General features: G+C 40.8%; 1 protein-coding gene across 5 annotated transcripts in view; it reads left to right on the top strand.

Annotated features, from left to right (window-relative positions):
• The window catches only part of LPA (lipoprotein(a)), a 176,197-nt gene that overhangs the window by 102,627 nt on the left and 46,428 nt on the right, over positions 1–27,142 (top strand). For all 5 annotated transcript variants that reach the window (XM_063813639.1, XM_054686968.2, XM_054686969.2 and 2 more), the window contains 7 exons: positions 6,920–7,079; positions 9,916–10,073; positions 11,303–11,462; positions 14,379–14,560; positions 15,803–15,962; positions 22,279–22,460; positions 23,668–23,827. In XM_063813639.1, coding sequence (XP_063669709.1) covers positions 6,920–7,079; positions 9,916–10,073; positions 11,303–11,462; positions 14,379–14,560; positions 15,803–15,962; positions 22,279–22,460; positions 23,668–23,827 — 1,162 coding nt within the window. The remainder of the gene's footprint in view (positions 1–6,919; positions 7,080–9,915; positions 10,074–11,302; positions 11,463–14,378; positions 14,561–15,802; positions 15,963–22,278; positions 22,461–23,667; positions 23,828–27,142) is intronic.

Genomic DNA, 27,142 nt, shown 5'->3' with positions numbered 1-27,142 from the left:
TTCTTCAAGTAGTCAGTGTTCATTGCATCTTTGGCTTTGCGGTTTCGGAGGAATGCGGTTTTTGAGTCTGTCATCCTTGAGAAACCTAATATGACTTTTCTTAGTTCCATATACTTCTGGGTCCAGGTAGCAGTACATAGCCAACAAATGCTCCATCGTTCTGGCCTATCTCCATCTTTTTTTTTTTTTTAATTATACTTTAAGTTTTAGGGTACATGTGCACATTGTGCAGGTTAGTTACATATGTATACATGTGTCATGCTGGTGCACTGCACCCACTAACTCGTCATCTAGCATTAGGTATATCTCCCAATGCTATCCCTCCCCCCTCCCCCCACCCCACCACAGTCCCCAGAGTGTGATATTCCCCTTCCTGTGTCCATGTGATCTCATTGTTCAATTCCCACCTATGAGTGAGAATATGCGGTGTTTGGTTTTTTGTTCTTGCGATAGTTTACTGAGAATGATGATTTCCAATTTCATCCATGTCCCTACAAAGGACATGAACTCATCATTTTTTATGGCTGCATAGTATTCCATGGTGTATATGTGCCACATTTTCTTAATCCAGTCTATCATTGTTGGACATTTGGGTTGGTTCCAAGTCTTTGCTATTGTGAATAATGCCACAATAAACATACGTGTGCATGTGTCTTTATAGCAGCATGATTTATAGTCCTTTGGGTATATACCCAGTAATGGGATGGCTGGGTCAAATGGTATTTCTAGTTCTAGATCCCTGAGGAATCGCCACACTGACTTCCACAATGGTTGAACTAGTTTACAGTCCCACCACCAGTGTAAAAGTGTTCCTATTTCTCCACATCCTCTCCAGCACCTGTTGTTTCCTGACTTTTTAATGATTGCCATTCTAACTGGTGTGAGATGGTATCTCATTGTGGTTTTGATTTGCATTTCTCTGATGGCCAGTGATGGTGAGCATTTTTTCATGTGTCTTTTGGCTGCATAAATGTCTTCTTTTGAGAAGTGTCTGTTCATGTCCTTCGCCCACTTTTTGATGGGGTTGTTTGTTTTTTTCTTGTAAATTTGTTTGAGTTCATTGTAGATTCTGGATATTAGCCCTTTGTCAGATGAGTAGGTGGCAAAAATTTTGTCCCATTTTGTAGGTTGCCTGTTCACTCTGATGGTAATTTCTTTTGCTGTGCAGAAGCTCTTTAGTTTAATTAGATCCCATTTGTCAATTTTGTCTTTTGTTGCCATTGCTTTTGGTGTTTTGGACAGGAAGTCCTTGCCCATGCCTATGTCCTGAATGCTAATGCCTAGGTTTTCTTCTAGGGTTTTTATGGTTTTAGGTCTAACGTTTAAGTCTTTAATCCATCTTGAATTGATTTTTGTATAAGGTGTAAGGAAGGGATCCAGTTTCAGCTTTCTACATATGGCTAGCCAGTTTTCCCAGCACCATTTATTAAATAGGGAATCTTTCCCCATTGCTTGTTTTTCTCAGGTTTGTCAAAGATCAGATAGTTGTAGATATGCGGCATTATTTCTGAGGGCTCTGTTCTGTTCCATTGATCTATATCTCTGTTTTGGTACCAGTACCATGCTGTTTTGGTTACTGTAGCCTTGTAGTATAGTTTGAAGTCAGGTAGTGGGATGCCTCCAGCTTTGTTCTTTTGGCTTAGGACTGACTTGGCAATGTGGGCTCTTTTTTGGTTCCATATGAACCTTAAAGTAGTTTTTTCCAATTCTGTGAAGAAAGTCATTGGTAGCTTTATGGGGATGGCATTGAATCTGTAAATTACCTTGGGCAGTATGGCCATTTTCACGATATTGATTCTTCCTACCCACGAGCATGGAATGTTCTTCCATTTGTTTGTATCCTCTTTTATTTCAGTGAGCAGTGGTTTGTAGTTCTCCTTGAAGAGGTCCTTCACATCCCTTGTAAGTTGGATTCCTAGGTATTTTATTCTCTTTGAAGCAATTGTGAATGGAAGTTCACTCATGATTTGGCTCTCTGTTTGTTATTGGTGTATAAGAATGCTTGTGATTTTTGTACATTGATTTTGTATCCTGAGACTTTGCTGAAGTTGCTTATCAGCTTAAGGAGATTTTGGGCTGAGACAATGGGGTTTTCTAGATATACAATCATGTCGTCTGCAAACAGGGACAATTTGACTTCCTCTTTTCCTACTTGAATACCCTTTATTTCCTTCTCCTGCCTAATTGCCCTGGCCAGAACTTCCAGCACTATGTTGAATAGGAGTGGTGAGAGAGGGCATCCCTGTCTTGTGCCAGTTTTCACAGGGAATGCTTCCAGTTTTTGCCCATTCAGTATGATATTGGCTGTGGGTTTGTCATAGATAGCTCTTATTATTTTGAAATATGTCCCATCAATACCTAATTTATTGAGAGTTTTTAGCATGAAGGGTTGTTGAATTTTGTCAAAGGCTTTTTCTGCGTCTATTGAGATAATCATGTGGTTTTTGTCTTTGGCTCTGTTTATATGCTGGATTACATTTATTGATTTGCGTATATTGAACCAGCCTTGCATCCCAGGGATGAAGCCCACTTGATCATGGTGGATAAGCTTTTTGATGTGCTGCTGGATTCGTTTTGCCAGTATTTTATTGAGGATTTTTGCATCAATGTTCATCAAGAATATTGGTCTAAAATACTCTTTTTTTGTTGTGTCTCTGCCTGGCTTTGGTAGCAGAATGATGCTGGCCTCATAAAATGAGTTAGGGAGGATTCCCTCTTTTTCTATTGATTGGAATAGTTTCAAAAGGAATGTACGGTACCAGTTCCTCCTTGTACCTCTGGTAGAATTCGGCTGTGAATCCATCTGGTCCTGGACTCTTTTTGGTTGGTAAGCTATTGATTATTGCCACAATTTCAGATCCTGTTATTGGTTTATTCAGAGATTCAACTTCTTCCTGGTTTAGTCTTGGGAGAGTGTATGTGTTGAGGAATTTATCCATTTCTTCTAGATTTTCTAGTTTATTTGCGTAGAGGTGTTTGTAGTATTCTCTGATGGTAGTTTGTATTTCTGTGGGATCGGTGGTGATATCCCCTTTATCATTTTTTATTGTGTCTATTTGATTCTTCTCTCTTTTTTTCTTTATTAGTCTTGCTAGCAGTCTATCAATTTTGTTGATCCTTTCAAAAAACCAGCTCCTGGATTCATTAATTTTTTGAAGGGTTTTTTGTGTCTCTATTTCCTTCAGTTCTGCTCTGATTTTAGTTATTTCTTGCCTTCTGCTAGCTTTTGAATGTGTTTGCTCTTGCTTTTCTAGTTCTTTTAATTGTGATGTTAGGGTGTCAATTTTGGATCTTTCCTGCTTTCTCTTGTGGACACTTAGTGCTATAAATTTCCCTCTACACACTGCTTTGAATGCATCCCAGAGATTCTGGTATGTTGTGTCTGTTCTCGTTGGTTTCAAAGAACATCTTTATTTCTGCCTTCATTTTGTTATGTACCCAGTAGTCATTCAGGAGCAGGTTGTTCAGTTTCCATGTAGTTGAGCGGTTTTGAGTGAGATTCTTAATCCTGAGTTCTAGTTTGATTGCACTGTGGTCTGAGAGACAGTTTGTTATAATTTCTGTTCTTTTACATTTGCTGAGGAGAGCTTTACTTCCAAGTATGTGGTCAATTTTGGAATAGGTGTGGTGTGGTGCTGAAAAAAATGTGTATTCTGTTGATTTCGGGGTGGAGAGTTCTATAGATGTCAATTAGGTCTGCTTGGTGCAGAGCTGAGTTCAATTCCTGGGTATCCTTGTTGACTTTCTGTCTCGTTGATCTGTCTAATGTTGACAGTGGGGTGTTAAAGTCTCCCATTATTAACGTGTGGGAGTCTAAGTCTCTTTGTAGGTCACTCAGGACTTGCTTTCTGAATCTGGGTGCTCCTGTATTGGGTGCATATATATTTAGGATAGTTAGCTCTTCTGGTTGAATTGATCCCTTTACCATTATGTAATGGCCTTCTTTGTCTCTTTTGATCTTTGTTGGTTTAAAGTCTGTTTTATCAGAGACTAGGATTGCAACCCCTGCCTTTTTTTGTTTTCCATTTGCTTGGTAGATCTTCCTCCATCCTTTTATTTTGAGCCTATGTGTGTCTCTGCACGTGAGATGGGTTTCCTGAATACAGCACACTGATGGGTCTTGACTCTTTATCCAATTTGCCAGTCTGTGCCTTTTAATTGGAGCATTTAGTCCATTTAAATTTAAAGTTAATATTGTTATGTGTGAATTTGATCCTGTCATTATGATGTTAGCTGGTGATTTTGCTCGTTAGTTGATGCAGTTTCTTCCTAGTCTCGATGGTCTTTACATTTTGGCATGATTTTGCAGTGGCTGCTACTGGTTGTTGCTTTCCATGTTTAGCGCTTCCTTCAGGAGCTCTTGTAGGGCAGGCCTGGTGGTGACAAAATCTCTCAGCATTTGCTTGTCTGTAAAGGATTTTATTTCTCCTTCACTTATGAAGCTTAGTTTGGCTGGATATGAAATTCTGGGTTGAAAATTCTTTTCTTTAAGAATGTTGAATATTGGCCCCCACTCTCTTCTGGCTTGTAGGGTTTCTGCTAAGAGATCCGCTGTTAGTCTGATGGGCTTCCCTTTGAGGGTAACCTGACCTTTCTCTCTGGCTGCCCTTAACATTTTTTCCTTCATTTCAACTTTGGTGAATCTGACAATTATGTGTCTTGGAGTTGCTCTTCTCGAGGAGTATCTTTGTGGCGTTCTCTGTATTTCCTGAATCTGAACGTTGGCCTGCCTTGCTAGATTGGGGAAGTTCTCCTGGATAATATACTGCAGAGTGTTTTCCAACTTTGTTCCATTCTCCCCATCACTTTCAGGTATACCAATCAGACGTAGATTTGGTCTTTTCACATAGTCCCATACTTCTTGGAGGCTTTGTTCATTTCTTTTTATTCTTTTTTCTCTAAACTTCCCTTCTCGCTTCATTTCATTCATTTCATCTTCCATCGCTGATACCCTTTGTTCCAGTTGATCGCATCGGCTCCTGAGGCTTCTGCATTCTTCACGTAGTTCTCGAGCCTTGGTTTTCAGCTCCATCAGCTCCTTTAAGGACTTCTCTGTATTGGTTATTCTAGTTATCCATTCTTCTAAATTTTTTTCAAAGTTTTCAACTTCTTTGCCTTTGGTTTGAATGTCCTCCCTTAGCTCAGAGTAATTTGATCTTCTGAAGCCTTCTTCTCTCAGCTCGTCAAAGTCATTCTCCATCCAGCTTTGTTCCGTTGCTGGTGAGGAACTACGTTCCTTTGGAGGAGGAGAGGCACTCTGCATTTTAGAGTTTCCAGTTTTTCTGTTCTGTTTTTTCCCCATCTTTGTGGTTTTATCTACTTTTGGTCTTTGATGATGGCGATGTACAGATGGGTTTTTGGTGTGGATGTCCTTTCTGTTTGTTAGTTTTCCTTCTAACAAACAGGACCCTCAGCTGCAGGTCTGTTGGAATACCCTGCTGTGTGAGGTGTCAGTGTGCCCCTGCTGGGGGGTGCCTCCCAGTTAGGCTGCTCAGGGGTCAGGGGTCAGTGACCCACTTGAGGAGGCAGTCTGCCCGTTCTCAGATCTCCAGCTGTGTGCTGGGAGAACCACTGCTCTCTTCAAATCTGTCAGACAGGGACATTTAAGTCTGCAGAGGTTACTGCTTTTTGTTTGTCTGTGCCCTGCCCCCAGAGGTGGAGCCTAGAGAGTCAGGCAGGCCTCCTTGAGCTGTGGTGGGCTCCACCCAGTTCGAGCTTCCTGGCTGCTTTGTTTACCTAAGCAAGCCAGGGCAATGGCGGGTGTCCCTCCCCCAGCCTCGCTGCCGCCTTGCAGTTTGATCTCAGACTGCTGTGCTAGCAATCAGCAAGACTCCCTGGGCGTAGGACCCTCTGAGCCAGGTGCAGGATATAATCTCGTGGTGCGCTGTTTTTTAAGCTGGTCCGAAAAGCACAATATTCAGGTGGGAGTGACCCGATTTTCCAGGTGCGTCCATCACCCCTTTCTTTGACTTGGAAAGGGAACTCCCTGACCCGTTGCGCTTCCCAAGTGAGGCAATGCTTCGCCCTGCTTTGGCTCGTGCACGGTGCACGCACCCACTGACCTGCGCCCACTGTCTGGCACTCCCTAGTGAGATGAACCCGGTACCTCAGATGGAAATGCAGAAATCACCCGTCTTCTGCGTTGCTCACGCTGGGAGCTGTAGACCAGAGCTGTTCCTATTTGGCCATCTTGGCTCCTCCCCCCATCTCCATCTTAAGCCAGTCCTGCACAACTAGGCTTTGATGGGAGGGATCTCTCAGTGTTCTTGCCCCTCCTTCTCATGTAACATATATCTGTGTTGGTCTTTGAGAAGAAGAGTAGTGGATATCTACTTTGTTGCAATGCAGAATCCTGGGCCAAAGATACCAGCCATCCCTCCAAGGGAATAAAATTTTGGCCAGTAGCCGTCTCTGAGAGACAATTTGTCTTTGCCCACGAGTCCTAGATGCAGGACCGCTTCCTGCCCCATCTTCAAGAAGCTGAAGGCTTTGGCTTTGGAGGATCAGCAGTCTAGGGAAATGTGTGACGGTTTCATGTCTGTCCCCACTGACAGTCAATCACCACCTACAACCTGCACAGCCTGATGCATAGCAGTCTAGTTTCCTGCCTTATTCTCAGGAACACCCAGAAGATGTCTATATTAAAGAGCATGCACATGAGTGCAATTTTGACTGATAGGCACTCTGATCCTTCCTTTGGTGCTCGTGTTTTAAAGGAAATCTTTCTAAGAACTCGTTAAAGTTCTAGAATGCTATGAATCTTTGGGTTTTATTATTAGTATGTCCATCTGCCTGCTAGTACAGAACAGAGCATGGTAGTCTTTCTCAGAGACAATGATCCTGTTTCAGTCACAGATTTCTTCTGATGCTTCTGTGTTCTAGAAATTACTCAGCTTGATTTCTCCTCTTTGAATTTCAGCACCAACGGAGCAAAGCCCCGGGGTCCAGGATTGCTACCATGGTGATGGACAGAGTTATCGAGGCTCATTCTCTACCACTGTCACAGGAAGGACATGTCAGTCTTGGTCCTCTATGACACCACACTGGCATCAGAGGACAACAGAATATTATCCAAATGGGTACGTCCTCGAGTTTTCTTCAAAGACAGACAGCAGCCCCCTTACATTTCTCTTGGAAGGGCCATGCTTCCAACTAACTTCTTATGACAAATTTATCTCAGATCTGGAAGGTTGGGTAGAATGTCTCAGGCTTCTTTCTTCAGGCACAGTGTCTGAAAGGAGAGAAATGTCAGGCCAGCTCTCTTTTCTCATAGTTGACAGAAGTAGGAGGATATTTGAAGGTGGTGAGTTCTCATGAATAGAAAGCTCAAGACACATGGCCACGTGCTTAGAAATAGCACCATTCCACAATGCCCACTAAAGACCAGTGCAATAGTTCAACCAGGGATTTCTGTCATTCTAATCTCCAAGTCCTGAAGTGAAGGTCGTATTAGCCATGTTCATCTTGGGCAACAAGTAAAGGATATCTATGTTGACTCTAACCTGTACAAACACACTGGATTCTGAGAACAAGGTATCTGAAGAGCTATGTGTTGCCAGCACATGAGGAGCAAAAGTAGGAAGGCAGCTGAGAGTCAGGAAGTATAAAGATTCTGAAGAGTTACACATGCAGGAAGATGGACAGAAACCCAGTTCTGACCACGTCAGCGTTTCTGCCATGAAGGACTATCAAATACATAGGAAAAGTGTTTTCATAGGTTGGACAACAGACATGACAGGCCTGAGAAAATTCAGAAAGGGAATCAAAGGAGATCAACCCTATCATGTCCCTGGCATCCTTCCTGGAGACCCTTGAAGGGCAAGCAGATGGAGCCCAGCTGACCACAGCAGTCTTGCTTAACTGAGGAGAAAGACTGGAGTTTGTGATGCCTCAGGCATCTGACGTATTCTAGGCTGGCTAAGAATGAGAGGGGATTTGTGGAGGAAAGGAGCTCCAAGAATACACACCGAAGTCTTCTCAAGGCTTTGACTAAATACAAAGCTGCGTATGCACAAGGAGAGTTTTCACAAAGAAAGAACAATAAAGAAAAGCTACTGGGGAAAGAACAACTGCAAGGGAACAGTGAGCTCAATGGAGATGCTAGAGCTCACATAGCACTGGGGGATATTTGAGTTCTGACCACTCAGAGGAGAGACACCTCACTGAACATCTTGGGCATTCAGTAGAGGTCAAAGAAAGCCATAATTTGGGAGTAGGATCTTCGGATTCCTAGAAATAAGGTGACTCCAGAAACACTCCAGCAACCCTTCTTCCAAGCCAGTCTAAAAGGATCCAAATGATTTCCAAGTAAATTAACTGCCTTCCAGAAAAAAGTAAACTCAACCCTCCTTAGAGGTAAGGAACGAATACAAGTTTCTCAGTTATATAACATCCCCAGAGTGCAACTTCCACTTAAAAATTTACTAGACACAAAAGAAGTTTTCACTGTGATCCATAACTGGGAGAAAAATCACTCAACACAAATAGGCCCAGAAATAATAGAAATTATGGCATTGGCAAGAACATTTAAAATGCACCTCTGAGAACTGTGTTTCAGGAAAATGTCAGCAAAAGCTGACCATGAGAGAAATGAATGCATAATATCAGAAAAGAAAAGAATTGAAGAGCCAAATGGAAATTTAAAAACTGAGAAAAGGTATATCTGTAATGAGGAATTCACTGGATGGCCTTATAATCACTTTAGCTATTATGGTAGGAAAAGGTGAACGAGAAAATGATTCAATTAAAGCTAGACAAACCGCAAGACAGACAGACAGACACAAATACACATACACACAATGACTGAACCAATTAATCAACAGAGCCTCAAGGACATCTAGGAAAACATCTACACATTTAATATATGTGTTAGGCAAGTCACAGAAAGAGAGGAAAAAGATACTGTGACGGAAGTTATACTTGAAGCCATGATGGCTGACAAATTTCCAAACATACAGAAAATGAGAAATTCACAGTCATGAAGCTCAATGACTCAGGTATAGATTTTTAAAGAGCAAAACTCTGATTTACCGGAGTACATCATAGTTAAATTGTCTGATTTCAAAGCTAAGAAGAAAAAAAGGGGGTTCCTATGAACAAACATTTTGACAGTTGATCTAAGACCACAGCTTAAATATCTAGGCAAGGAAAAGCAAATAAGACACAAGGAAAGGGGATGGATGGAAATAGTCCAAACCGATGACATTCAGTGAACAAGAAAATAGACCAACAAAGGAGTAAATCCGTGAAACAGAAAGTTGGTTCTTTGAAAAGATCCATGTGATTGACCACAGTCTGGCTAAACAGACGACAGACCAAGGAGGGAGTACAACCATTACCATTTGAAGTAACAGGGGAGAGGAGCCATTGCTATACCATACTCCAGGTCTGAAAGCTGACAAGAAGATATCAAGAAAAACTGTATGTGAATAAATTCATGAATGTAGATCATGTGGATCGATTCCTTAGGTAAACAACAAATCAGCAAACCAGATACTGAATAGATTGGGTACTCCTATAGAAAGACATACAGATAGCCAGACAGAGAAACATTTGTACATGCATAAAACAATCTACAAGACACACTTCAAAATCTCTCAGTTAATCCAAAGTAACATATTTGGCAGAAGGTGGAAGGAGGGTATTCTGATCCTTTCTTGTACACATTGATATTTTCTCTCGGTTTTCTTATGGAGTATAGACGAGTTTGGATGTGTTACTATAAGAATGATAATCTGTCTTTGAAATGTTCACAGTTGTTTAGAAATGAGGACGATTTGTGATTGTTATGGGACCTTTAGTGAGAATATTTCAAAGTCGCTTTTTACCACTTTGTTACAACAAAATGTAGAGGATGTCTGGTGCCCTTGTATCTTCTCCCATCTCTGGTGAACTGTATTGTTTTGTAATTTGCAGTGGCCTGACCAGGAACTACTGCAGGAATCCAGATGCTGAGATTAGCCCTTGGTGTTATACCATGGATCCCAATGTCAGATGGGAGTACTGCAACCTGACACAATGTCCAGTGACAGAATCAAGTGTCCTTGCGACATCCATGGCTGTTTCTGAACAAGGTAAGAAGTCTCTGGTCAGACAACCACACCTTGGACGTTGGAATAAAAAGAGTTGCAAAATCTTAGTGATACAGAAGCCTTCCATGCTGCACGGGAATTTGAATGTGGACTCAGGGTCAGCCAATGGGAAGGAAGCCTCAGCGCCTTCTCTGGGGGAACCAGGGCTGAGATTTTTGGCACCCCGTGACAGGGTGGTGTCTTTAGGAAGCGTGCAGATCTTCTAGGGCACTGGATTTACCACTCCCCTGGTTATTCAACAGATTATTTCAGTGTCCTAGTGAAAATGGATATTCTAACATCCTGCCAAATTTGTGTTGATTTACCAAGCTCATCATGAGCCTTTCCTGGTATTTCTTCAAGTAGACAGTACTCATTGCAAACTTCAGCTTTGCAGTTTCAGAGGAATGTGGTTTTTGAGTCTGTCATCCTTGAGAAACCTGATATGACTTTACTTAGTTCCATATCCTCCTGGGTCTAGGTAACAGTACATAGCCAGCAAATGCTCCATCTCCCTGTCTACCTTAATCTTAGGCAGGTGCTGCACACCTAGGCTTTGATGGAAGGGATTTCTTAGTGTTCTTGCCCCTCCTTCTCATGGAATACGTATCTGTGTTGCTATTTGTGAAGAAGAGTAGTGGATGTCTACTTTGTTGCAATGCAGGATCCTGGGCCCAAGATTTCCCGCCGTCCCTCCAAAGGAATAAAATTTTGGCCAGTACCCCTCTCTGAGAGACAATGTGTCCTTGCCTGGAAGTCCTAGATGCAGGACCACTTCCCACCCCATCTTCCAGAAACTTAAGGCTTTGGCTTTGGAGGATCAGTGCTCTGGAGAAATGTGTGACGGTTTCATGTCTGCCCCCACTGACAATCACCACCTACAGCCTGCACCGCCTGATGCATGGCACTCTGGTCTCCTGCCTTGTTCTCAGGAATACCCAAAAGAGATCTTTGCCAAAGAACAGGCACATTAGTGCAATTTTGACTGATAGGCACTCTGATCTGTCCTTTGGTGCCCAGGTTTTAAAGAAAATCTTTCTAAAAACTCATTGAAGTTCCAGAATGCTATGAATCTTTGAGCTTTGTTATTGGCATGTCCATCTGCCTACTAATGTAGAACAGAGCATGGTCGTCATTTTCAGAGATGATGTCCTGTTTCTATCATGGATTTTTTTCTCATGCTTCTGTGTTCTGGAAATTACTCAGTTTGATTTCTCCTCTTTGAATTTCAGCACCAACGGAGCAAAGCCCCGGGGTCCAGGACTGCTACCATGGTGATGGACAGAGTTATCGAGGCTCATTCTCCACCACTGTTACAGGAAGGACATGTCAGTCTTGGTCCTCTATGACACCACACTGGCATCAGAGAACCACAGAATACTACCCAAATGGGTACGTCTTTGAGTTTTCTCCCAAGAGAAACAGCCACCCACTTAAATTTCTCCTGGAAGAGCCATGCTTCCAGCTAACTTCTTATGACCCAATTTCTCTCAGACCCAGAACGTTGGACAGAATGTCTCAGGCTTCTTGCTTTGGGCACAGGGTCTGAGAGGAGAGAAATGTCAGGCCAGCTCTCTTTTCTCATAGTTGATAGAAGTAGGAGGATACTTGGAGGTGGTGAGGTCTCATGAATAGAAAGCTCAGAAGAACATATGACCATGTGCTTAGATATAGCACCATTCCACACTGCCCACTAAAGACCAGTGCAATAGTTCAACCAGGGAATTCTGTCATTCTAATCTCCAAGCCCTGGAGTGAAGGTTGTGTTTGCCATGTTTGTCTTGGGTAACAAGTGAAGGATATCTATATTGACTTAGAGATCTTCCGATCACTTTCTCCTCTAACCTGTATAAACACATTGGGTTCTGAGAACAAGGTGTCTGAAAAGCTATGTGTTGCCAGCCCATGAGGGGCAAAAGTAGGAAGGCAGCTGAGAGTCAGGAAGTATAGAGATGCTGAAGAGTTACACATTCAGGAAGATGGACAGAAACCCATGTCTGGCTATGCCAGCCTTTCTGCCATGAAGGACTATCAAATACATGAGAAAACAGTTTTCACAGGTTGGACAACAGATATGGTAGGCTTGAGAGAACTGAGAAAGGGAATCAAAGGAGATCAACTTCATCATTAACCTGTCTTCCTTCCTGGACACCGTGTTGGATTGAAGGACAAGCAGATGGAGCCCAGCTGACCACAGCAGTCTTGCTTAACTGAGGAGAGAGACTGGAGTCTGTGATGCCTCAGGCAGCTGATGTGTTCTAGGCTGGCTAAGAATGAGAAGGGATTTGTGGAGGAAAGGAGCTCCAGGAATACACACAGAAGTCTCCTCAAGGCTTTGGCTAAATACAAAGCTGCGTATGCACGGGGAGAGTTTCCATAAAGAAAGAACAACAAAGAAAAGCTACTTGGGAAAGAACAACTGCAGGGGAACAGTGAGCTCAATGGAGATGCCAGAGCTCACATAGCACTGGGGGATGTTTGAATTCTGACCACTCAGAGGAGAAACACATCACTACATTTTGGGCATTCAGTAGAGACCAAAGAAAGCTGTATTTTGGGATTGGGATCATCTTATTCCTAGAATCAAGGTGACTCCAGAAAAACTCCAACAACCCTTCTTCCAAGCCAGTCTAAAAGGATCCAAATGATCTCCAAGTAAATTAACTGCATTCCACAAGAAAAAAAACTCAACCCCCCTTAGAGGCAAGGGACAAATACAAGTTGCTCAGTTATATGGCATTCCTATTGCGTTACTTCTATTTAAAAATTTAATAGAGACACAAGAAGCTTTCACTGTGATACATAACTGGGAGAAAAAATCACTCAACACAAACAGGCCCAGAAATTATAGAATTGATGACATTGGTGAGAACATTTAAAATGCACCTCTGAGAACTGTGTTTCAGGAAAATGTCAGCAAAAGCTGACCATGAGAGAAACAAAAGCAGAATAGCAAGAGAAAAGAAAAGAATCGGAGAGCCAAATGAAAATTAAAGAACTGAGAAAAGGTACATCTCTAATGAAGAACTCACTGGATGGCCTTATCATCACTTTAGACATTACGGTAGGAAAGGTGACCTAGAAAATAATTCAATAGGAGCTACACAAATCACAGGACAGACAGACAGACCAACAGACAGACAGAAACACACACACACACACACACACACACACACACACACACAAAGACTGAACCTATTAATCAACAGAGCCTCAAGGGCATCTAGGAAAAATCCACACATTTAATATATGTGTTAGGCAAGTCACAGAAGGAGAAGAAAAAGATATCATGACAGACATTATACTTGAAGCGATGATGGCTCGCAACATGCCAAATATACAGAAAACAAGAAACTCATAGTCAAGAAGCTAAATGACTCAGGTATAGAATTTTAAAGAGCAAAACTCTATGATTTACTGGGATACATCATAGTTAAATTGCCCCAATTCAAAGCTAAGAAGAAAAAATGGGGGTTCCTATGAACAACAGCTTTGACAGCTGTTGATCTAAGACCACAGCTTAAATATCTAGGCAAGGAAAAGCAAATAAGGCACAAGGAAAGAGGATGGAAGAAAATAGTCCAAACCAATGACATTCAGTGGACAAGAAAATAGACGAACAAAGGAGTAAATCCATGAAACAGAAAGTTAGGTTCTTTGAAAAGTCTATATGATTGGCCAAAGTCTGGCTAAACAGATGACAGACCAAGGAGGGAGCATATCCATCACCATCATGAGTAACAGGAGAGAGGTGCCATTGCTATAGCATCCTCCAGGTGTGAAAGCTGAGAAGTAGTTATTGAGATCAACTGTATGTAAATAAATTCATGAATGTAGATCATGTGGATGGATTCCTTAGGTAAATAACAAATCAGCAAATCAAACACTGAATAGATCATGCAGTTTTATAGAGAGACTTACAGACAGCCTGACAGATAAACATTTGTATGTGCGTGAAACAATCTCCAAGACACACTTCAAAATCCCTCTCAGTTAATCCAAAGGAATGTATTTGGCAGAAGGTAGAAGGAGGATATTCTGATCCTTTCTGGTACACATTGATGTTTTCTCTCAGTTTTCTTATAAAGCATAGATTACTTTGAATGTGTTACAATAAGAATCATAATCTGTCTTTGAAATGTTGACAGTTGTTTAGAAGTTGAGGACCATTTGTGAGTGTTATGGGACTTTAGTGAGAATATTTCAAATTTGCTTGTTTACACTTTGTTACAAGAAAACATAGAGGGTGCCAGGTGGTGCTGTATCTTCTCCAATCTCTGGTGACCTGTATTGTTTTGGAATTTGCAGTGGCCTGACCAGGAACTACTGCAGGAATCCAGATGCTGAGATTCGCCCTTGGTGTTATACCATGGATCCCAGTGTCAGATGGGAGTACTGCAACCTGACGCAATGTCCAGTGATGGAATCAACTGTCCTCACAAATCCCACGGTGGTCCCAGTTCCAAGCACAGAGGTTCCTTCTGAAGAAGGTAAGAAGCCTGCAGTCAGACAACCACACCCTCGGACATTGGGATAAAAAGATTTGCAAAATCTTTGTGATGCAGAAACCTTCCATGCTGCACAGGAAGTCGAAGGTGAAGTCATGGACAGCCAATGGGAAGGAAGCTTCAGTGCCTTCTCTGGGGGGACCAGAGCTGGGATGTTGAGTGCCTTGTGAGGGATGGTGTCTTTAAAAGGGGGACAGACCCTCTAGGACACTGGATTTATCACTTCCCTGTTATCAAACGAATCATATTAGTGTCCTAGCCAAGATGGATATTCTAACATCCTGCCAAACTTGTGAAGATATACCAAGCTCCTAAGCCTGTCCAGCCCTTTCTTCAAGTAGGCAGTGTTTATTGCAGTCTTCAGCTTTACCATTTTGAAGGAATGCCATTTTGGGGGCTGTTGTTCTTGAGAAACCTAACATGACTTCATTAGATCCGTATTGTCCTGAGACTTTGAAGCAGTACATAGTCACCGAATTGTTTATCTCCCCAGCCTACCTTCATCTTGGGCATGCTTTCCACACCTAGGATTTGAGGGAAGGGATTTCTCAGTGTTCTCGTCCCTGCTTCTCATGGAACATTTATCTCCGTTGTTTTTTGAGAAGAAGAGTAGTGGATGTCAGCTTTCTTGTAATGAGGGATCCTGGGCCCAAGATTCCCTGTCTCCCCTCCTAGGCTATAAAATTTTGGCCTGTACTCCTTCTCCCTGAGAGGCAATGTGTCTTTACCTACAAGTCCTAGATGCAAGATCCTTTTCTGCCCCACACCCCAGAATCTGAAGGCTTTTGCTTTGGAGGAGCAGTGGTCTAGTGTGCAAGGGTTTCATGTATACCCCCACTAACAGCCAATCACCACCTATAGCCTGCACAGCTTGATGCATGGCACCCTGGTCTCCTGCCTTGTTCTCATGAACACCCAGAAGAGGTGTAAGCAAAAGACCATTCACATGAGTGTAATTTTGAAGTATAGGCACTCTGATCTGTTTTTTGTTTGTTTCTTTGTTTGTTTGTTTTCCAGGGTTGAATTAAAATATTTATGACTACTTATTAAATTTCTAGAATCCTATAAGTCTATTTGTATTTTTATTCTACATTTCAATTTGCATGCTAATATAGAAGAGTGTAAATTGTTAATCCTCAGATTATTCCACTTTGTGTGTCATAATTTTTTTCACGTTTCCCTTTTCTAGGCAATACTGAGCTTGATTTTCTCTTTTAATTTCAGCACCAACTGAAAACAGCCCTGGGGTCCAGGACTGCTACCGAGGTGATGGACAGAGTTATCGAGGCACACTCTCCACCACTATCACAGGAAGAACATGTCAGTCTTGGTCGTCTATGACACCACATTGGCATCGGAGGATCCCATTATACTATCCAAATGCGTATGTCTATCATGTTAGCCATAAAAGGAACAATAGTCAACTAAAATTTCTCTTAGCTGGCCCATGCTACAAGCTCACTTCCTAGGTCCAAATTTCTCATAGACTCAGAGTTTGTAGCAAAATGGCTCAGGAAACTTCCTTTTGAGCAAAAGGTCTGAATGAAGAGAAGTTTTAGGATTGCTATCTTTCATAACAATTTGATGGAAGCAGCAGGATATATGGAGGTGGTGAAGTCTCATTAATGTAAAGCTAAGGAGATCAAATGACCAAATGCTGAGACAAAGTATCATTCCACAATGCCCACTAAAGGTCCATGCAGTCTTTCAACGATGCAAATCTATCATTCTATCCTCCATTTCCTGAAGTGAAATTTGTGTTTGTCATTTTTGACACGAATCAGAAGTAACAAATTCAGGCTGGGTGCAGTGGCTCGGGCCTGTGATCCCAGCACTTTGGGAGGCCAAGACGGGCAGATCACCAGAGGTCAGGAGTTCAAGACCAGCCTGGCTAACATGGCAAAACCCCATCTCTACGAAAAATTAAAAAATTAGCCGGTCATGGTGGTGGGTACCTGTAATTCCAACTACTTGGGAGGCTGAGGCAGGAGAAGCACTTGAGCCTGGGATTCAGAGTTTGCTGTGAGCCGAGAACATGCCACTGCACTCCAGCCTGGGTGACAGAGCAAGACTCAATCTCAAAAAAAAAAAAGAAGAAGAAGAAGAAAAGAAGAAGAGGAAGAAGAAGAAGAAGAGGAAGAGGAAGAGGAGGAGGAGGAAGAAGAAGAGGAAGAGGAAGAGGAAGAAGAAGAAGAAGAAGAAGAAGAAGAAGAAGAAGAAGAAGAAGAAAATAGAAATGAGTGCACATATTTATATATGAGTACTAGCCTGTATGAACACACTGGGTTCTAAGCACCAGTTTTCTGAAGGGATATGGGTTGTCAGGCAGAGTAAAAGCAGGAATGCAGATGAGAGTCAGGAAGTAAACAGATGTGGTGATTAAAATGGGCAGGTACATGGACAAAAAAATGCATGTCTGACAAAAACTGGCCTCTTGCCATAAGTGAGTATGAATAATATGGAAAAACTGTTTGCACATGTTGGACAGCAGACAGTACAACCTGAGATAGTTTAGAAAGGGAAACAAATAAGATCAACCCCATAATTACCCTTCCTAGACTTAAGGGCAAAGAGTTTTAACCAAAGCATTCCACAGCAGTCTTGCTAAACTGGGGAGAGAGACTGGAGTTTTGTTTACTAATAAAACCGAGATTTTCTAGGTTAGGTAATAATGAGAAAGTATTTGTGGAGAAAAGGAGCTCTAGGAATACACACAGAAGTCTCTTCAAGTCTCTGGCTGAACAGAAATCTGTGTATGCACAGAAAGAGTTTCCAGAGAGAAAGGAGAACAAGGAACAGCTACTGGGGAAAGAACAACTGCAGGGGAACAGTGAGCTCAATGAAGATGCCAGAGCTCACATAGCACTGGGAGGTATTTGAGCTCTGACCAGCCTGAGGAGAGACACCTCATTGAACATCTTGGGCATTCAGCAAAGACCCCAAAAAACCATACTTCAGGAGTAGAATTAATGCATTCCTAGAATAAAGTCTACTCCAGAAACACCCTAGAAAAGCTTAGAAACCAAGTCTAAAAAGATCCAAATGATCTCCAAGTAAATTAATTGCCTGTCAGAAGAAAACAACCTCTTCAGAGGTAAACAACAAAATTAAATTGCTCAATTATATAGTATGCACAATGTGTGACATACATTTAAAAATTTGCTAAACATACAAAAAGCATTTAGTGTGACCCATAACCAGGAGAAAAATCAGTCAATACAAATAGACCCCAAAATGATAAAAATAACAGAATTGGCAAGGAGATTTAAAATGTATGTATCATAATTGTGTTCAAGGATTTAAAGAAAGCGTGGGCAAGAAATAAATAAATGGATAATATCAACAGAAAGAAAAATTGTAAAAGGACCAAATGGAGAGTCAAGAACTGAAAAAAAAAGACATCTCTTTAATGAGAAAATCACTACATGGCCTTATAATCATATTAGATAGTACAGATGATAAAGCTAACTATAAAATATTAGGGTGGTGCAAACCATAGCACGCTTATACAAAGCCTGAGAAGATAAACAGAGCCTCAAGGACATCTATGAAAATATCAAAATATTTAATATTTGTTTAAAGCAAGTCACAGAGGAGGGGAAAGAGATATTGGAACAGAAAAAATACTTGAAGCAGTGATGGCTGATGACTTTCTAAATATAGAAAAAATGATAAACTCACATAGTCAAGAAGCTCAATGGATCAGATATAGGATTTTAAAAAGTAAAGCTGTATGATTTATTTGGACACATCATAATTAAATTGTCCATAATCAAAGATAGAAAGTAAAATCTTATTTGAAGCCCAAGGGAAAAAACATACCTTTACATAGAGTAACAGTGACACAAATGACTGATGCCTTCTCATCAGAAACAACACAAATCAGAAACAATAGAATAACACCTTTAGAGTGGTAAGAAGAAAAAAAAGATCAAATCAGAAACAACAAAATAACACGTTTAGAGTGGTAAGGAGGAAAACAAGATCAAATCAGAAACAATGGAATAACACCTTTAGAGTGTAAGAAAGAAAAAAAGATCAAATCAGGAACAACAGAATAACGCCTTCAGAGTGGTAAGAAGGAAAACAAGATAAAATCAGAAACAATGAAATAACACCTTTAGAGTAGTAAGAAGAAGAAAAGCTCAGGTCAGAAAAAGTGAAATAACATGCTAAGAAGAAAAAAAAAGATCAAGTCAGAAACAATGGAATAACACCTTTAGAGTGAAAAGAAGGAAAAAAACCCAGCAAGCTTAGACGCTATGCACAGCAAACAATTCCACTGAAAATGAATGTTACGTAAGTACATATTCTGTCCTCCTAAAAACAAAGAACAAATAAAAGAATGTTTCATCAGCAGGATTATGTAATAAAAGATGTGAAAGAATGCTATGTAAGTACAAGAAAAATAATACCATATGGGAATTGGCATCAAAACCACAAAATACTATCAAAACAAAAAAACTTTATTGATAAATTTAACACAATATGCAAAAGAGCTATACCATGTATACTACATAACATTGGTGAGAAGAAAATTAGAAGATCTAAATAAAGACACGTCATGCTTATAGATTAAAAAATCCAATGTCACTTTTCACAAAACTGATCTTTAGCTTCAACCCACACCCAAGCAGAATTGCTGCAGTCTTTTCTTGAAAACCTAACAGAATGTATATGCTAGAATCACCAAGACAATCTTTAAAAAGAATAAAAAACTTGGAATAAAATCACAAGTTTGTGGGATAGATGCATATGGTAATATGGAAATTCTCATAAAGACACAGTAATCAAGACATATGGTATTGGCTGGGCCCCTTGGCTGTAATCCTAACATTCTGGGAGGCCAAGATGAGAGGATTGTCTGAGATGAGGAGTTGCAGACAAGCCTGGGCAACATAGCAAGACCCTCATCTCTACAAATATTTAAAAAAATTAGCCAGGTTTGGTGCCATGTGCCTGTAGTCCCAGCTATTCAGGAAGCTGAGGTGGGAGGATCACTGGAGCCCATGAGGTGGAGGCTGAAATGAGCCATGATTGTGCTACTGAACTTTAGCCTGGGAGACAGATTAAAACCTTCCCTCTCTCTCAAACAAACAAACAAAAAATACATAGTATTGGGCAAAACATATGCAAACAAAAACAGAAAAGGGTCAGCATAAATTTACATATATGGTCAATTTATTTTCAATACAGGTAGCAAAGCAATTTAATGAGGAATTTTTTTTCCAAAATTGGTCTGAAACAACTGGATAGCCATAGAAAAAAACTATAACAAACGTGAAGCTTGAATCCTACTGTATGACTCAAATTAAATTAATTTGAGATAGCTCTTAGACCTCAATGTAACAGCTAATTCTGAAGCTGAAATATAAAACTGCTATGAAAAAGTATAGTATCTTATAACCTTGGGGAAGGAAAAATTTTTTGAGGGAAGAACCAGAAAACACTAACTGTAAAAGAAAACAAAGTATAATGTGGACTTTCATTGAATAAAAACTTATGCTCACCAAATATCACTGTTAAGAAAATAAATAAGTAAGTAACACACTGGAAGAAAAACACTCTCATCCATATATCTGACAAATGGCCTGTATCCAGAGTATAGAAACATTTCTCCCACTCACTAATCAGAGGACAAACAACCTAATCAAAATGGGCAACAGGCTTGAATAGTCATTTCTTAGGAAAAGATGCACACAGAGCCAACAATCACCTGAAAAAGTGCACAACATCTTAGCCATCAAAAATCAAGAGTTATAACCCTCATAAGATGACACTGAACATCCAGTGTACATGGATATCATTAAGAAGACACAATAATAAGTGGTGTCACCGATTTGGAGCTAGAATGTGCCACTCTCTCATATGCTGGTGGAAGTTCAAAATCATACAACAAATTAAAAAATCAGTCTGATGGTTTCTTATAAAGTTCCATAAATATGCATCTATCCTACAAACCTGTAATTCTATTCTTGAATATTTACCCCCCAAAATGAAAACATAAGTCCACAAAAATCTATATAAATATTCATAGCAGCTTTATGTTTTATAAACTCAAAATAAAAATTATTTCAATGTTTTCATCAAAAGAAAATGAAAACTATTTAAATGGTTTCATTAAAAGAAAATGAAAAAAGAATTTCCAGTATATTTATACAAAGGAATACTATTCATCAACAAGGAACAAGTTACTGATAGTCTCAGAAGCATGAACAAAGCTCAAAAATATATTAAGGAAAGAAGCCAGACGTCAAAGTGTATAGTCTGTATGAGTCCATTCATGTGAGTTTATAGAAGACACAAAATAATTTATGGTGAAAGAAACCAATAGCATTTGCCACTGGCCGTGGGAAGAGGGTAGCAGAGATTGATTGAGCAGCCACACAAGGGAGTTTCTGGGGTGGTGAAAATGTTCTGCATCGTGAGGGCAGTGTGCGCTACACAAGTATATGTATTTATCAAATCTCATCCAGCTACATTTAAGATCTGTGCATCTCACTCTATGTGAAAATATACTCAACTGAAAAACAGAGCAGGTATCTGTTTCAGGTGCTACATCACTTGATACGTCCAGTTGTGTTAAAAACCACTGCCTAACATCCTCAAATGGGGGATCTGGGCTTGAGACTAGGTCACATGTGTAGAGTCTCTACAGAGACCGTGTTGGATTCCCATGGTCCATAATACGTTCCAAGTTTTCTCAGACAGCCACAGGTCATGAATGTGAGGATTCTGAGAGGTTGGAGCAATGTTCTTGGGAGGCATAATGGGGAAGGCATTCTCCAAGATTCCTCCAGCCTGGGGTCTTCACCTGCTGTGCCTCTTACTACATTGTTTTCTGACTCATCCATAGCCACTTGACCCCTTCAGATCCCATAGTCTACCTAGCCATCTCCCTTTATGCCTTGGGTCCCGCTGTTCTTTCAACTCATCACCCATTCCTTCAGTCCCAGAGTGACTGCAGCCAGCAGAGGATGGACTGAGAGCAGGAGAGGAGGTCGTGCCCATGAACCCATCCTAGAGAAGCAGCATCCTGCCTGGGAGCTAGTTTTCCAGGGAAGCTTTTATAAGTCCTATAGACCCAAACCCACTTGCTCTACCAGATACAGTATTTATAGTAATACTATTTTCATTATTATTTTATATTGCAAATGTAGAGCATTTATGCTACACTATGAGTAAATAGAGTAAGGGGGCTGGCATGGGAATTATATAATCTTGGATGCCATTTCTTCCTTGGGGAAATGTATTTGAGTTCCAACTTACATATTACTATATAGTCTTATAGAGAGAGATACAAAGAGCTAGACAGACAGAGATATCTTTGTATGCGCATTAAAAAATCTAAGATACATACTTCAAAATCTGTGTCATTTATTCTGGAGGAAAGTATTTGGCAGAAGGTGAAAGGAAGATATTCTGATCCTTTCTTGTACAGACATGTATTATCTCAGTTTTCATAGAGAGCATATACTACTTTTGATGTTTTAAAACAAAAATTATAATCTGTGATGTGTCCACAGTTGTTCAAAAGTTGAAGCTGAAGACCATTTGTGCTTGTGGCAATATTATTGTGGTATAATGGGAATATTTCAAAGGCACTTGTTAACACTTTGTTACAGCAAAATGTAGAGGGCGCTAAGTGCCCTTGAATATTCTCCCATCTCTGGTGACCTGTGTTGTTTTGAAATTTGCAGTGGCCTGGCCAGGAACTACTGCAGGAATCCAGATGCTGAGATTCGCCCTTGGTGTTACACCCTGGATCCCAGTGTCAGGTGGGAGTACTGCAACCTGACACAATGTCCAGTGACAGAATCGAGTGTCCTCACAACTCCCACAGTGGCCCCAGTTCCAAGCACAGAGGCTGCTTCTGAACAAGGTAAGAAATTTGTGTTTAGACATCTATATACTGGGATGAAAAACCATGGAAAATCTTACTGATGCAGAAGCCTTCAGTGGTACACTGGAGGGTTGGTTGAGGGTCTGCAATGTGGAGGAAAGCCTCAGCGCCCTCCCTGGGGGATCCAGAACTGTGATTTTTGGCACCCCGTGAGGAGGCAGTGTCTTTAGGAAGGGCACAGACCCGCCAGGGCACTGGACTTACCACTCCCCTGGTTATTAAATGGGTCATTTCAGTGTCCTAGCCAAAATGGATATTCTAACAACCTGCCAAATAGGTGAAGATTTCCAAGTCAATAAGCCTTTCCAGTGATTTAAAATAGACCTTTTTCATTGCAATCTACAGTTTGCAGTTTCTTAAGAACATGGCCTTTGAGTATGATATCCTAGAGAAACCTAAGGAGACTGCATTATTTTTCTGTTGTCCTGGGGCTACATAGCAGGAGGTAACCAACGAATGCTGTCTCTCCCTGGCCTATCTCAGTCTTTCACAGGCTCTGTTCACCTCAGCTTTGAAGTTAGAAATTTCTAGGTGTTCTTGCCTCTTGTTCTCATGAAACCTGCATTGGCAGTGAGTCTACAGAAGAAGAGGAAGAGAATTCTGCTTTGTTGCAATTCAGGACTCTGGGCACCAGAAGATTCCCTCTCTCTCCTCCAAGGGAATAAGTTGTTTGTCTCTAACCCTCCTTGAGAAACAATGAGTCTTTGCCTACACTCCTAAATGTAGGATGATTTCCTGCCCAAATTTTCAAAAGATTAAGCCTTTTGCCTTGGTATGAGCAATGGTCTAGGGAAATGTGCAAGGGTCTTGTGTCGGCCCCTGACTGACCACCAGTCACCTCCTACAGCCTGCACCAAGGAATGCATTGCATTCTGGTCTTCTGCCCTGTGGTTCTCATGAAAACCAGCAGAGATTCATGCGATGGAGCTGCACATGAATGTAATTTCCAATGTCCAGCATTCTCCTCTGTTCTTTATCTTTCGATTTAAAAATAATGTTTCTATGAACTTATTAAAATTCTAGAATACTATGAATCTACTGGGTCTTTTCACATCCTTTTGCTACTAGTAGAAAAAAGAATAGTAATAATTTTCAGAGGCTACTCTCCAGTATGTGACATAAATTGTCTCCCATGTTTCTCTGCTCATGCAATTACTGAGTATGATTTATTTTATTTTAATTTCAGCACCACCTAAGAAAAGCCCTGTGGTCCAGGATTGCTACCATGGTGATGGACGGAGTTATCGTGGCATATCCTCCACCACTGTCACAGGAAGGACCTGTCAATCTTGGTCATCTATGATACCACACTGGCATCAGAGGACCCCAGAAAACTACCCAAATGCGTATGTATTTGATTAAAACCATAAGAGGAACAACAGCCAACTCAAATATTGGTTAGAAGAGCCATGCTTTAAGCTCACTTCTTAGGGACAAATTTCTCTTAGACTCACATTTTGGCAAAATGTCTCAGGACCTTTGCTTTTGAGCAAAGAGTCTAAGAGAAGAGAAATTTTAGGCCTGCTATCTTTCCTAATAGTTTTATGGAAGGAGTAGAATATACGGAAGTGGCGAAGTCATATTAATGTAAAGCTCAGAAGATAAATGACCAAAGCTTAAACACAGCACCATTCCACAATGCCCACTAAAAATCAATGTCATCTTTCACTCGTGCAATTCTGTCATTCTAAATTTCAATTCCCGAAGGTTTGTTTGCCATTTTTGTCATGGGTAATAAGTAAAAAAAAAAAAATTAAGATGTGTATATATATATATATATATATATATACATATATATATACACACACACACACAAACATCTGAATATTTATATATATGTCTGAATATTTATATGCTTGTGTATAAATTTTATATTTAAATTTTTGTATAAATTTATATATTTTTAATATTTCATTAAAAGTTATATTGTTCCACTATGTATGTCTGAGTATTTTTATATATTTTAATATAACATTTTAAATATTTATATATAAATATTCAGATATGTAACTGGATATTCATTTACACACACAAATATATGTGTGCATGTGTGTATATATATATACCCATATATATATACACACACACACATACATACGGGTAGAAACACATTGGGCCTGAAGCACCAGTGGTCTGAAAGGACATGTGTTGCCAGGAATTGAAGAGCAAAAGCAGGAAGGCAGATGGGAGTCAGGAAGTACACAAATGCTGAAAAGTAAAATGGACAGGTACATGGACAAAAAACAGGTATAAGCATAACAGCCTTTTGGAAGTAAATGACTATAAAATATATGAAAATACTGTTTTCACATGTTGCACAACAGATAGTAGTGTATTGAGATAATTTTGAACAGAAAACAAATGTGATCAACCCCATAAGTGTGCTGTATTTCATCATGGACTGAAGGAAAAAGAGATGGAGCCCAAGCAGACCACAGCAGTCTTGATGAACTGAGAGACACCAGAGTTTGGGATTACAAAGGCAGCTGGGATTTTCTACACTTGGTAATAATGAGAAAGAATTTGTGGAGATAAAGAGCTACAGTCATGTACCTAGAAGTCACCTCAGTGTAATATAAATCTGCATTTGCACAGGGAGTGATTCCACAATGAAAGTAGAACAAAGAACAGCCACTGGGGAAAGAACAACTACAAGGGAACAGTGAGTTCAATGGAGATGGCAGAGCTCACAAAGCACTGGGGGATATTTGAGTTCTTACCAGCTAGAAAAGAGACCTCATTGCAAATCTTGGGCATTCAGTAGAGACCCCAGAAAAGCCACTCTTTGGAAACAGAGTTGATGTATTTTAAGAGCAAAGTCTACTCCACAAAAATCCTACCAAAATTGAAAAGCAAGTCAGAAAGACCAAAATCATCTCAACATAAATTAGTTGCCCATCAGAAGAAAACTTAACCTCTTCATAGGTAAACAACAAAATCAAATTGCTCAGTTATCTGGCATCCACAATATGTGACATAAATTTAAAAATTTACTAGACATACAAGAAGCATTTAGTGTGATCCATAACCAGGAGAAAAATCACTCAATACAAATAGACCCAGAAATGACAGAAATGATGGAATTAGCAAAAACATTTAAAATATACATATGATCATTTGATCTTGTGATCAGATATCACAAGAGAAGAAAGAGATACTCGAACAGAAAAAATGCCTGAAGCAGTGATGGCTGAAAACTTTCCAAATATGAAGAAAATAAGAAGCTCACAGATTCAAGAAAACTAATCAATCAGAAATATGATTTTGAAAAGTAAAAATGTATGATTTACTTTGGCAAATCTTCTTGGTTAAATTGTCTAAAATCAAAGAAAGCAAGGAAAATTTTATAAGCCAGAGGAAAAAAGATTGTTTATATAAAGGAACAGTTACACAAATGACTGATGCCTTCTCATCAGAAACAATGAAAGTCAGAAACGATAAAGTAACATCTTTAAAGTAATAGAAGAAAAACCCAAGAGGTGAGGGATCATGGCAGACAGGAGGCAGGACTAGACTGCAGCTCTGGACAGAGCAGCATGCGGAGGCTCGTATTGTGAATTTTAGCCCCATATTGACTGCAAGAACAGACCAGCAATCCTGAGAGGACCCACAGACCGTGTGAAGGAAGCAGACTGCTCCTGCAGGATAAGGGAGACACCCCAAATACTGTGAGTTCCCCAATTGCAGAAGTGGAAAAGGGAGGCCTTACTCCCTCAAACGCACCCCACAACTGGAGAAGCTGAAAGTCTGTTTGCAGGAGAAGTTCCCAACTTTACCTGGGGCTCAGTAAAGTTAGAGAGCTGAGCCAAGCGAAATATAGGGGTAGAGAAAGCAGCAGAGAAGACCTGGGAGCTTGCTGGATCCCCAAGCAGCTCATCCCTGCCTGGCACCACAGGGATCCATCAGAAGGGTGGCCAAAGGAACAGAGGGTAAAACTCCACAGGGAGGACTGCTCTACCTGAACTTTCTAACAATTTGAACAGGGGGAGAAGCCTCCTGGCCAGAACTTGGGGGAGGGCATGAATCTGGTTTGCAGACTTCACAGGTGGGGGAAGGACTAAAGCCCTTTTCTTTCACAGCTGGGAGGTGGAAAGCCTCAGGCAAGTTTTCAAGCCTGACTTTCCCCCCACCTGGAAACAGACTTGGAGCTGTTGGGGAGTTGGGGGCATGATGGGAGTAAGACCAGCCCTTCAGTTTGCATGGGTGCTGGGTGAGGCCTGTGACTGACAGCTTCCCTCCACTTCCCTGACAACTCAGATGACTCAGTAGAGGCAGCCATAATCCTCCTAGGTACACAACTCCAGTGACCTGGGAACTTCACCCCCACACCATACAGAAGCTTCAGTAAGATGGGCCCAAGGAAAGTCTGAGCTCAGACACGCCTAGTCCCACCCCCAACTGATGGTCCTTCCCTACCCACCCTGGTAGCAGAAGACAAAGAGCATATAATCTTTGGAGTTCTAGGGCCCACCCACCTCTAGTCCCTCTGCACACTAGTATAGCTGATGCAGGAGGCCAACCAGCACAAAAATAGAGCATTAAACCACCAAAGCTAGGAACCCCTATGGAGTCCATTGCACCCTCCTCCACCTACACCAGAACAGGCACTGGTATCCACAGCTGAGAGACCCATAGATAGTTCACATCACAGGACTCTGTAC

The sequence above is a fragment of the Pan troglodytes genome, chromosome 5 (assembly GCF_028858775.2).
Source record: "Pan troglodytes isolate AG18354 chromosome 5, NHGRI_mPanTro3-v2.0_pri, whole genome shotgun sequence".
Lineage (NCBI taxonomy): Eukaryota > Metazoa > Chordata > Mammalia > Primates > Hominidae > Pan > Pan troglodytes.
The sequence above is the reverse complement of the archived record's forward strand: the minus strand, read 5'-3'. Positions and strand labels throughout refer to the sequence as shown.